The 12,484-nt window shown below is 55.1% G+C and overlaps 1 protein-coding gene across 5 annotated transcripts in view; it reads left to right on the forward strand.

Moving 5' to 3' along the window:
- Positions 1–3,117, forward strand: part of cacna1sa (calcium channel, voltage-dependent, L type, alpha 1S subunit, a) — a 722,633-nt gene extending 719,516 nt beyond the window's left edge. For 4 of the 5 annotated variants that reach the window (XM_068056917.1, XM_068056913.1, XM_068056914.1 and 1 more), the window contains one exon: positions 2,561–3,117. In XM_068056917.1, coding sequence (XP_067913018.1) covers positions 2,561–2,770 — 210 coding nt within the window. In that variant the 3' untranslated portion in view covers positions 2,771–3,117. The remainder of the gene's footprint in view (positions 1–2,560) is intronic. The other variant, XR_010977454.1, reaches the window with a different exon arrangement.
- Positions 3,118–12,484: the final 9,367 nt, after the last annotated feature.

A 12,484-nucleotide genomic window follows, 5' to 3' on the forward strand; every position in this document is an offset into this window, starting at 1 on the left:
CGCTGGAGCTGTGAGGCTGCAGTGCAAACCACTGCGCCACTGTCCAGACAGAATTTTAATAGCAGAATAATAACTAACTCTGTTGAAAGCAAAAACATGAAAAGCAAGTTTAAGACCGGGTCATTGTCTGAAATTGTTGAAGGAATTGTTGAGTGCAGAAGGCTGTAAATTGCTTAATTGGAAGATGAGGTTCTGTTCCTCGAGCTTCACTGGAACACTGCAGCAGGACGAGAACAGAAATGTGGGCGTGAGAGCAGGGTGGTGAATTAAAATGGCAAACAACTGGAAGCTCGGGGTCATGCTTGCAGACAGAGCGGAGGTGTTCTGCGAAGACGTTGTTTGAGGCAGATCGTGTTTAAGTTAATTGATATTTTTGATGAGGAAACAGAGAAGGTTGATGAGGATAATGTGGTGTATATGGACTTACAAAAGGCATTTGATAAAGTGCCTTATAATAGGCTTACCAGCAAAGTTGAAGCCCATGGAATAAAAGGACACTGGCAGCATGGTAACCAAGTTGGTTGAGTGACAGGAAACAGAGCAGTGGTGAACGGTTGTTTTTCAGTTATGGAGGAAGGTAACCAGGGTGAGTACTAGGACCACCACTTTTCTTGATGTATAATAATAACCTAGACCTGGGTGTACAGGGCACAATTTCAAAATTTGCAGATGACAGAAAATTTGGAAATATTGTGAACTGTGAGGAGGATAGTGAGAGACTTCAAGAGGACATAGACAGGCTGGTGGAATGGGCAGACAAGTGGCAGATGAAATTAAATGCAGAGTAGTGTGAAGTGATTCATTTTGTTAGGAAGAACAAGAGAGACAATATAAAATAAAGGGTGCAATTCTAAAGAGGGTGCAGGAGCAGAGGGACTTGGGGTATATGAGCACATATTATTGAAAGTGGCATGGCACATTGAAAAAGCGGTTAATAAGACATATGGGATCCTGGGATTTATAAACAGAGGCATAGAGTACAAAAACGGTGAGCCTGAATATCTGATGACTGTGTCATGCAGGCCCCCACCTGCCAAGAATGAGGCACATTAATTTTACCACATGGACATTAAATTTCAAATTGTCGCTGGGAAGATAAGAAGGCCTGTGACCAGGGTTTGCCAGGCCCCAAACTGGAAAGACATTTTTGCATATTTAACAGACAGTGTTTGGAACAAAGGAGCTATCCCCTGCTCTAATACGATCCACAAACTGATGTGGTCAAACCAGTTAGTCACATGACTAACTTGCTTGGCAGTCTGGGTTTTTTCCTGAATTGTACAGTTTGAACTGAGTCTGCAGAAAGCTGTTTGCTCCTGGACTGAGAAGATCTCTCCTGGCTGGCTCGCCACAGCCTCTCCTGTCAGATCCCATCTCTTTCTCTCAAGCCTCTGAATCCACTGAAGACACATGAACCGCAAGAGAGAAAAGTCTCCGACAATGAACAAGGTTTAAGAAGAATACTGGGCCCCAATGAAAAGCAAGATCTACCAACAATCAAGGACTCTACAGTGAGCTCGAAGAACCGTAACAACAACTCTTCAGATATTGCCTCAAACTTTCCCACTTTATTTCTTCACTTTTCTGTCTCTATTTGCATGTGTGTATCGCATTTGCATGCTAGCGTGGGGCGTGGCGTGTATCCATAGGTGTTAACCAAATTAGAGTTTAAGTTTAATTCATTTCAACTTTTCTTCTTTAAACCTAAGAAAGCCTGTTTGTGCTGGTTTCTTTGACTTGTAATTGGAAAGCAGTGAACAAGGATTCACCAAGGGGGAGCTAAAAACAGTGTATTTAAAATTAAACCTTGTTACGGTAAGACCAGGTGAAGGCTGAGAATGACCCCGAGACACCTTTGTCACCTGGTCATAACAACTGCGAAATAAAAACCCATCTCCACTTACCTGGAAAGTCCACTTCTGCCTCCCACTTTGCCCTCCGGAAGAAGGAGGGACCTGTCATACATTCCAGCGGTAGGTTCCTGGGGACTCCTGAGTCATGGGTGGGCCTAGGCCACACTGAGAGGTCATGAAGAGGGGAGGGGTGGGGGTGGGGGGTTGTGGGAAGAGGTTGGAAAAGCCTCGCCCACCTCATTAATAGGTAAACTCTCGGCTGCTCCTTTTGCAAGCACAGGGCCAGCTGCCCCCACTGGGGTAGGCCCAGTGTATCCAGGGGCAACATGAAGGGGGTGATGCTTCCTGACATCACCATTGAACGGCCTTGCTCTAAAGGTTAGACCTCTTGTTCTGGAATCTCCCACCAGAGGAAATAGTTTCTCTCTATCGACCCTATTAACTCCTTCAATCATCATATGCACCTCAAGTAGATCATCCCTTAATCTGCTATACTCAAGGGAATATAAACCTGGTCTATGCAACCTGTCCTCATAATTTCATCCTTTTAGATCTGATATCATTATTCCTGACCTTTGAACCCAGGACATAGGAGTTCCATGAGGTCAGAAGAACCAGCCCCTTCCCACATTTCCTGTAGTTGGCCAATGGGAAGGGGCAGTGCTTGTGCCTGTTGTATTTCTCACATCTCTGCCTCTCCCGTTAAGGTGCTGGTGGCCCATGGACTACAGGAACTGGCCAGTGACCCAGCCTTTGTGGCAATGACAGTGAGCGAGATGGCAGAAGCTTGTGCGATGGATCACAGCGAGCTGGAGAGTGCAGCGCTGAACCTGTGGAATGGCCACTCTGTACCAACAGAACCCGAAAGCAGTCTCTCACCTGAAACGCCAATGGATCCGCCCTCAGGCAGCTGCTGAACAGTTGGCCAAAGGCTAACCACAAGCAGAGGGAGCCATCAAACAACAAAGCCTAGTTACTGTCTAATTTATTTTGTGTATTTGGAATTCTGTCACCATCGCCAAGGATTGCAAGGTAAAATGTTTGAGAATGTGAGAGATTTCAGCTGGCTGCAGATGGTGCCGGAATGCAGGCCGTATGGAAGCTCGAGAACAGGAGGAGGAATTGGAAGAACTGCACGGTTACTGTGACTCTATCCTGGCTTGATCAGGCCTTGTACTTAGGCTTTGTTCCTACTTCGGTCATGCACCGGCTTTGTATCATTAGGTCTGTACATGGGTGTGAACAATGCTGATTAAACACTAAGTGACTGACAAGACCTTACTGACTTGTGTTTGCAGGAATTCAGAATATGAGGGCAGGATTTTGGGTTTTTGGTCAGGAACCTGGTATCAAGGTCAAATGGGATCACAACCCTGCACTGAATGGGAGAGTCTGCAGTGAATGGGAGAGCCCGCAGTGAATGGGAGGGCCCGCAGTGAATGGGAGGGCCCGCAGTGAATGGGAGGGCCCGGAGTGAATGGGAGAGCCCGCAGTGAATGGGAGAGCCCGCAGTGAATGGGAGAGCCCGCAGTGAATGGGAGAGCCCGGAGAGAATGGGAGAGCCCGGAGAGAATGGGAGAGCCCGCAGTGAATGGGAGGGCCCGCAGTGAATGGGAGAGCCCGCAGTGAATGGGAGAGCCCGCAGTGAATGGGAGAGCACGCAGTGAATGGGAGAGCACGCAGTGAATGGGAGAGTCCGCACTGAATGGGAGAACCCGCAGTGAATGGGAGAACCCGCAGTGAATGGGAGAGCCCGGAATGAATGGGAGAGTCCGCAGTGAATGGGTGAACCCGCAGTGAATGGGAGAGCCCGCAGTGAATGGGAGAGCCCGCAGTGAATGGGAGAACCCGCAGTGAATGGGAGAGTCCGCAGTGAATGGGAGAACCCGCAGTGAATGGGAGAGCCCGCAGTGAATGGGAGAGCCCGGAGTGAATGGGAGAGTCTGCACTGAATGGGAGAACCTGCAGTGAATGGGAGAGCCCGCAGTGAATGGGAGAGCCCGCAGTGAATGGGAGAGCCCGGAGTGAATGGGAGAGCCCGCACTGAATGGGAGAGCCCGGAGTGAATGGGAGAGTCCGCAGTGAATGGGAGAACCCGCAGTGAATGGGAGAGCCCGGAGTGAATGGGAGAGTCCGCAGTGAATGGGAGAACCCGCAGTGAATGGGAGAGCCCGCAGTGAATGGGAGAGCCTGCAGTGAATGGGAGAACCCGCAGTGAATGGGAGAGTCCGCAGTGAATGGGAGAGTCCGCACTGAATGGGAGAACCCGCAGTGAATGGGAGAGCCCGCAGTGAATGGGAGAGCCCGGAGTGAATGGGAGAGTCTGCACTGAATGGGAGAGCCCGGAGTGAATGGGAGAGTCCGCACTGAATGGGAGAACCCGCAGTGAATGGGAGAGCCCGGAGTGAATGGGAGAGCCCAGAGTGAATGGGAGAGCCCAGAGTGAATGGGAGAACCCACAGTGAATGGGAGATTCCGCAGTGAATGGGAGAACCCGCAGTGAATGGGAGAGCCCGGAGTGAATGGGAGAGCCCGGAGTGAATGGGAGAGTCCGCACTGAATGGGAGAACCCGCAGTGAATGGGAGAGCCCGGAGTGAATGGGAGAACCCGCAGTGAATGGGAGAGCCCGGAGTGAATGGGAGAGCCCGCAGTGAATGGGAGAGCCCGCAGTGAATGGGAGAGCCCGGAGTGAATGGGAGAGTCACCCAGCAGCGATTTTCCCCGAGTTAGTCAATCAGTAGCCAGAGGGAGGGCTCGTCATTCAATTCAGCATAGCAGGTAGGCTCTCAAAGCTGGAGAGCCAATAGGAGGCCATTGAACTCGGAAGGAGCAGCAGGCTTCATCTTGAAACATCCTCCCTCCAACTTTTTAACATTTTAAATGAAAAAAATGGAATCAGCAGCTGGGCCAGCATTGGGGAGGGGGGAGGGGGGAGGCCGAACCCCTCCACTGGGCGGCTTCTGACAGCAGAGAGAGCCTCAGAGCCTGCCTGAGCACTGGTCTCTCAGTCTGCCACTGGGAGGCTGCCTTTAGGCAACTGGCCTAGTCCCCAAGTGTCTCGGGGGGGGGGGGTGCGGGTACTGACTGGAAAACTCCAGACGGCCTCTGATAACAGGCATAAATGGCGATTTAAACCCTTTATTGGGCTCTCCGCTACTTGCGGGTGAGTAGCTCTGTCAATTCCAATCCTGCCTCCAGGAAAATGCCTGAATTTTTGCACAAACCAGCCTCTGTATGGGGGCGAAAATCCTGCCCCGAGTCTCTCAATGACACAGGCCTTGTTACCTCATTGAATAATATCATCATCTAAGCCAGGTCTGGATCCTCAGATGGGAGTGACAGGAATTTATCTGGGTCAATACGAAGCATCTCTTGGTCCACGCTGAACCTGGCTAGTGTCCAGTGTATGGGCAGCAACAAACCTTATCAACCCAGTCAATCTAATGATAAAAGCTTGGTGTAGGTTTTGTTGGGGTGGGTGTGGGGAGATGGGGGCAGTGTTCGGGGTGGTGGGGCAGTGTTCGGGGTAGAGGGGGGGCAGTGTTCGAGGTAGGGCGGGGCAGTGTTCGAGATAGGGGGGCAGTGTTCGGGTTAGGGGGCAGAGTTCGGGGTGGGAGGGGCAGTGTTCGGGGTGGGGGGCAGTTTCCGGGGTAGGGGGCAGTTTCCGGGGTGGGAGGGGCAGTGTTTGTGGTAGGGGGCAGAGTTCGGGGTGGGAGGGGCAGTGTTCGGGGTAGAGGGCAGAGTTCGGGGTGGGAGGGGCAGTGTTCGGGGTAGGGGGGGCAGTGTTCGGGTTAGGGGGGCAGAGTTGGGGTGGGAGGGGCAGTGTTCGGGGTGGGCTCAGTGTTCGGGATGGGGGAAATGTTCGGCGTGGGGTCAATGTTCGGGGTGGGGTCAATGTTCGGGGTGGGGTCAGTGTTCGAGGTGGGGGCAGTGTTTGGGGTGGGGTCAATGTTCTGGGTGGGGTCAGTGTTTGGGGTGGGGGGATAGTGTTCGGGGTGCGGACAGTGTTTGGGGTCGGGTCAGTGTTCGAGGTGGGGGGATAGTGTTCGGGGTGGGGTCAGTGTTTGGGGTGGGGTCAGTGTTCGGGTAGGGGGAGTGTTCGGGTTGAGATCAGTGTTCGGGGTGGGGTCAGTGTTCGGGGTGGGGGGCAGTTTTCGGGGTAGGGGGCAGAGTTCGGGGTGGGAGGGGCAGTGTTCGGGGTAGGGGGAAGAGTTCGGGGTGGGAGGGGCAATGTTCGGGGTGGGGGGGTCAGTGTTCGGGGTGGGAGGGGCAGTGTCCGGTGTAGGGGCGGCAGTGTCCGGGTTATGGGCAGAGTTGGGGTCGGAGGGGCAGTGTTCGGGGTGGGGGGTAAGTGTTCGGGGTGGGAGGGGCTGTGTTCAGGGTAGGGGGGGCAGTGTTCGGGTTAGGGGGGGCGGAGTTGGGGTGGGAGGGGCAGTGTTCGGGGTGGGGGCAGTGTTCGGGGTGGGGACAGTGTTCCGGGTGGGGGTAGTGTTCTGGGTGGGGGGAGTGTTCGGGGTGGGCTCAGTGTTCGGGGTGGGCTCAGTGTTCGGGGTGGGGTCAACTTTCGGGGTGGGGGCAGTGTTTGGGGTGGGGTCAGTGTTCGGGGTGGTGGGATAGTGTACGGGGTGGGGTCAGTGTTCGGGGTGGGGTCAGTGTTTGGGGTGGGGTCAGTGCTTGGGGTGGGGGGATAGTGTTCGGGGTGAGGTGAATGTTTGGGGTGGGGTCAGTGTTCGGGGTGGGGGGATAGTGTTCGGGGGGGTCAGTGTTTGGGGTGGGGTCAGTGTTCGGGGTAGGGGGAGTGTTCGGGGTGAGATCAGTGTTTGGGGTGGGGTCAGTGTTCGGGGTGGGGGGATAGTGTTCGGGGTGGGGTCAATGTTTGGGGTGGGGTCAGTGTACGGGGTGGGGGTCAGTGTTTGGGGTGGTGTCAGTGTTCGGGGTGGGGTCAGTGTTCGGGGTGGGGTCAGTGTTTGGGGTGTGGGGAGTGTTCCGGGTGGGGGTAGTGTTCGGGGTGGGGTCAGTGTTCGGGGTGGGGTCAGTGTTTGGGGTGTGGGGAGTGTTCGGGGTGGGGGTAGTGTTCGGGGTGCGGTCAGTGTTTGAGGTGGGGTCTGTGTTTGGGGTGGGGTCAGTGTTCCGGTGGGGTTAGTGTTTGGGGTGGGGTCAGTGTTTGGGGTGGGGTCAGTGTTCGGGGTGGGGTCAACGTTCGGGGTGGGGGGATAGTGTACGGGGTGGGGTCAGTGTTTGGGGTGGGGTCAGTGTTTGGGGTGGGGTCATTGTTTAGGGTGGGGTCAGTGTTTAGGGTGGAGTCAGCGTCCGGGGTAGGGGGAGTGTTCGGGGTGGGGTCAGTGTTCATGGTGGGGTCAGTGTTCGGGGTGGGGTCAGTGTTTGGGGTGGGGTCAGTGTTCGGTATGGGGGGTAGTGTTCGGGGTGGGGTCAGTGTTCGGGGTGGGGTCAGTGTTTGAGGTGGGGTCTGTGTTTGGGGTGGGGTCAGTGTTCGGGGTGAGATCAGTGTTTGGGGTGGGGTCAGTGTTCGGGGTGGGGACAGTGTTCGGAGTGGGGTCAGTGTTTGAGGTGGGGTCTGTGTTTGGGGTGGGGTCAGTGTTCCGGGTGGGGTTAGTGTTTGGGGTGGGGTCAGTGTTCGGGATGGGGTAGTGTTCAGGGTGGGGTCATTGTTCGGGGTGGGGGGATAGTGTACGGGGTGGGGTCAGTGTTTGGGGTGGGGTCAGTGTTTGGGGTGGGGTCAGTGTTCCGGGTGGGGTTAGTATTTGGGGTGGGGTCAGTGTTCGGGATGGGGTAGTGTTCAGGGTGGGGTCATTGTTCGGGGTGGGGTCAGTGTTCGGGGTGAGGTCAGTGTTCGGGGTGGGGTCAGTGTTTGTGGTGGGGTCAGTGTTCCGTGTGGGGGTTAGTGTTCGGGGTGGGGTCAGTGTTCGGGGTGGGGTCAGTGTTCGGGGTGAGATCAGTGTTTGGGGTGGGGTCAGTGTTCGGGGTGGGGTCAGTGTTCGGGGTGGGGTCAGTGTTCGGGGTAGGGGGAGTGTTCGGGGTGAGATCAGTGTTTGGGGTGGGGTCAGTATTTGGGGTGGGGTCAGTGTTCGGGTGCGGTCAGTGTTCGGGGTGGGGTCAGTGTTTGGGGTGGGGTCAGTGTTTGGGGTGGTGTCAGTGTTCGGGGTGGGGTCAGTGTTCGGAATGGGGGTAGCATTCGGGCTGGGGGCAGTGTTCGGAGTAGGGGATGTGTTCGGGGTGAGGTCAATGTTTGGGGTGGTGTCAGTGTTCGGGGTGAGGTCAGTGTTTGGGATGGTGTCAGTGTTCGGGGTGGGGTCAGTGTTTGGGGTGGCGTCAGTGTTCGGGGTATTTGGAGTGTTTGGGGTGGGGTCAGTGTTCGGGGTGGTGCCAGTGTTGGGGTGGGGTCAGTGTTCGTGGTGGGGGGATAGTGTTCGGGGTGGGGTCAGTGTTCGGGGTAGTTGGAGTGTTCGGGGTGAGGTCAGTGTTCGGGGTGGGGTCAGTGTTCGGGGTGGGGGGATAGTGTTCGGGGTGGGGGGATAGTGTTCGGGGTGGGGTCAGTGTTCGGGGTAGATGGAGTGTTCGGGGTGGGGTCAGTGTTCGGGGTAGGGGGATAGTGTTCGGGGTGGGGTCAGTGCTCGGGGTCGGGTCAGTTTTCGGGGTAGGGGGAGTGTTCGGGGTGGGGTCAGTGTTCGGGGTGGGGTCAGTGTTTGGGGTGGGGGAGTTTTCGGGGTGGGGTCAGTGTTCGGGGTGGGGTCATTGTTCGGGGTGGGGTCAGTGTTCGGGGTGGGGTCAGTATTCGGGGTGGGGTCAGTGTTCGGGGTGGGGTCAGTATTCGGGGTGGGGTCAGTGTTCGGGGTAGGGTCAGTTTTCGGGGTGGGGTCAGTTTTCGGGGTGGGGTCAGTGTTCGAGGTAGGGGGAGTGTTCAGGGTGGGGTCAGTGTTCGGGGTGGGGTCAGTGTTCGGGGTGGGATCAGTGTTTGGGATGCGGGTAGTGTTCGGGGTGGGGTCAGTGTTCGGGGTGGGGTCAGTGTTCGGAATGGGGGTAGCGTTCGGGCTGGGGGCAGTGTTCGGAGTAGGGGATGTGTTCGGGGTAGGGGATGTGTTCGGGATGGGGGTAGTGTTCGGGATGGGGGCAGTGTTCGGTATGGGGGTAGTGTTTGGGGTGGGGGCAGTGTTCGGGGTGGGGGCAGTGTTCGGGGTGGGGGCAATGTTCGGGATGGGCGTAGTGTTCGGGGTGGGGTCAGTGTTCGGGGTGGAGGCAGTGTTCGGGATGGGGGCAGTGTTCGGGATGGGGGTAATGTTCGGGATGGGGGTAGTGTTCGGGGTGGGGACAGTGTTCGGGGTGGGGGGATAGTGTTCGTGGTGGGGTCTGTGTTTGGGGTGGGGTCAGTGTTCGGGGTGGGGTCAGTGTTCGGGGTGGGGGGATAGTGTTCGGGGTGGGGTCAGTGTTCGGGGTAGGGGAAGTGTTCGGGGTAGGGGGAGTGTTCGGGGTAGGGGGAGTGTTTGGGGTGGGGTCAGTGTTCGGGGTGGGGTCAGTGTTTGGGGTGGGGTCAGTGTTGGGGTGGGGGTCAGTGTTGGGGTGGGTGTCAGTGTTCAGTGTGGGGTCACTGTTCGGGGTCGGGGGAGTGTTCGGTGTGGGTTCAGTGTTTGGGGTGGGGTCAGTGTTCGGGGTGGGGACAGTGTTCGGGGTGGGGGGATAGTGTTCGGGGTGGGATCAGTGTTCGGGGTGGGGGTCAGTGTTTGGGGTGGGGTCAGTGTTTGGGGTGGGGTCAGTATTCGGGGTAGGGGGAGTGTTTGGGATGGGGTCAGTGTTTGGGGTGGGGTCAGTGTTCGGGTGGGGTCAGTGTGCGGGGTGAGGTCAGTGTTTGGGGTGGGGTCAGTGTTCGGGGTGGGGTCAGTGTTCGGGGTAGGTGGAGTGTTCGGGGTGAGGTCAGTGTTTGGGGTGGGGTCAGTGTTCGGGGTGGGATCAGTGTTCGGGGTGGGGTCAGTGTTCGGGGTGGTGTCAGTGTTCGGGGTGGTGTCAGTGTTCGGGGTGGGATCAGTGTTCGGGGTGGGGTCAGTGTTCGGGGTGGTGTCAGTGTTCGGGGTGGTGTCAGTGTTCGGGGTGGGGTCAGTGTTCGGGGTAGGGGGATAGTGTTTGGGGTGGGGTCAGTGCTCAGGGTCGGGTCAGTTTTCGGGGTGGGGGAGTGTTCAGGGTGGGGTAAGTGTTCGGGGTGGGTCAGTGTTCCGGGTGGGGGAGTTTTCGGGGTGGGGTCAGTGTTCGGGTGGGGTCAGTATTCGGGGTGGGGTCAGTGTTCGGAGTAGGGGGAGTGTTCAGGGTGGGGTCAGTGTTTGGGGTAGGGGGAGTGTTCAGGGTGTGGTCAGTGTTCGGGGTGGGGTCAGTGTTCGGGGTAGGGGAAGTGTTCGGGGTAGGGGGAGTGTTCGGGGTAGGGGGAGTGTTTGGGGTGGGGTCAGTGTTCGGGGTGGGGTCAGTGTTTGGGGTGGGGTCAGTGTTGGGGTGGGGGGATAGTGTTCGGGGTGGGATCAGTGTTCGGGGTGGGGGTCAGTGTTTGGGGTGGGGTCAGTGTTTGGGGTGGGGTCAGTGTTCGGGGTAGGGGGAGTGTTTGGGATGGGGTCAGTGTTTGGGGTGGGGTCAGTTTTCGGGTGGGGTCAGTGTGCGGGGTGAGGTCAGTGTTTGGGGTGGGGTCAGTGTTCGGGGTGGGGTCAGTGTTCAGGGTCGGGTCAGTTTTCGGGGTGGGGGAGTGTTCAGGGTGGGGGTCAGTGTTCGGGGTGGGTCAGTGTTCCGGGTGGGGGAGTTTTCGGGGTGGGGTCAGTGTTCGGGTGGGGTCAGTATTCGGGGTGGGGTCAGTGTTCGGAGTAGGGGGAGTGTTCAGGGTGGGGTCAGTGTTTGGGGTAGTGGGAGTGTTCAGGGTGTGGTCAGTGTTTGGGGTGGGGTCAGTGTTCGGGGTGGGGTCAGTGTTTGGGGTGGGGTCAGTGTTCAGGGTGGGGTCAGTGTTCGAGGTAGGGGGTGTGTTCAGGGCGGGGTCAATGTTCGGGGTGGGGTCAGTGTTCAGGGTGAGGTCAGTGTTCGAGGGTGAGGGGGAATGCTGGTGGAGTGTGACCAAAATCTCATCACAAGAGGAGTCGGCCATTCTGCCCCTTGAGCACGTTCGACCATTCAGTTAGATTAAGACTGCTCTGTATTTTAACTCTATTTCCTGCCTTGGTTCTTTATTCCTAAATAACCTTGCGTAACAAATCGCAGTTTTTAAAAATTTTTTGATTTACGCAGCCCCCAGCCTCAACAGCGTTTTTGGGGGAAAGAGTTTCAGATTTCCACTAATCTTTGAGAGGAAGTACTTCCTGACATCACCCCTGAATGGTATTGCTCTCAGTTGAGCTTCTGGACTCCCCACCATCGGCTCTAGACTGGACTATACCAACACACTCCTGGCTGGTCTCCCATCATCCACCCTCCATAAACCTGAGGTCATCCAAAACTCTGCTGCCCGTGTCCTAAATCTCACCAAATCCCGTTCCCCAAGACCCCCTTGCTCACTGACCTCCGGTTCAGCAACGCCTCAATTTTAAAATTCTCAATCTTATGTTCAATTCTCTCCATGGGCTCACCCTCCTTATCTCTGTCACCTTCCCCAGCCCTAAAACCCTCCGAGGTCTCTGTGTTCCTCCAACTCTGGCCTCTTGATTTTCAGTGCTACACCACTGGCAAGCTTGACTTCAACTGCCTCTGCCCCAAATACTTGAATTGCCTCCCTAAATCTCTCTGCCTCACCACCTCTCTTCTCTAAAACACTCCTTTGACCAAATCTTTGGTCATTGTCCCAATATCTCCTTGTGTGGCTCAGTGCAAAATGTTGTTTGATAATGTTCCTGTGAAGCACCCTTGCATGTTTTACTATTTTAAAGACACGATATAAATACAAATTGTTTTTGAAAAATGTCTCTCTACCTTATCATCTTAATGACCTCAATTATGTTACCCCTTAATCCTCTTTAGTTAAGGGAATGCAAGTCTAGGATATGCAGCCTAACCTCTTAGCCCTGGGATTCTATTGAACCTGTGCTGTACACCATCCAAGATCAGTGGCCTGGATTTTGCAGTCAGTGGCTAAGCAAAGGCACTCACCAATGACATTGAAGTAAGTCTCGCTGAAAGATTTTCTGCTTTCTGTCAAGATTATCACCTCTACCACGTGCAGTAGTACTGCAACGAATTGCAGTCTTCTATACTGGGCATCAATGTATCCTCTAACTATTTTGGTTATGCATGGGCGATTAGAGTACACGGCCCCTTTAAATGCTTTTGTGAAGCTTTGCATGCACGGTATATTAAAGGGGCAGATTTGTGTGTGGCCTACTCGGGCGCTTTTGGGTAACTGTGACAATGCGGAGCTGCAGTGATGTCATCAGTCTGTCCAAAGAGCCAATCACATTAAAGGATTTTCAGAGAGCCACCAACAGCTAACAAAAAGCAGTGAAATAAAATCACTTTTAAAAATGTTTATCGAGAGCAAATTAAAGATTGGGACATACACATGGGGTGAAGAGAGAAGCTAATATATTCTGACAAAACTTTTTTCTAAAAATTTAGCTTTAAAAAACGTAATTAGTTTTTTAACAATATGCCACAATTA

This window comes from Heterodontus francisci, chromosome 25, assembly GCF_036365525.1.
Source record: "Heterodontus francisci isolate sHetFra1 chromosome 25, sHetFra1.hap1, whole genome shotgun sequence".
NCBI classification, from domain to species: domain Eukaryota; kingdom Metazoa; phylum Chordata; class Chondrichthyes; order Heterodontiformes; family Heterodontidae; genus Heterodontus; species Heterodontus francisci.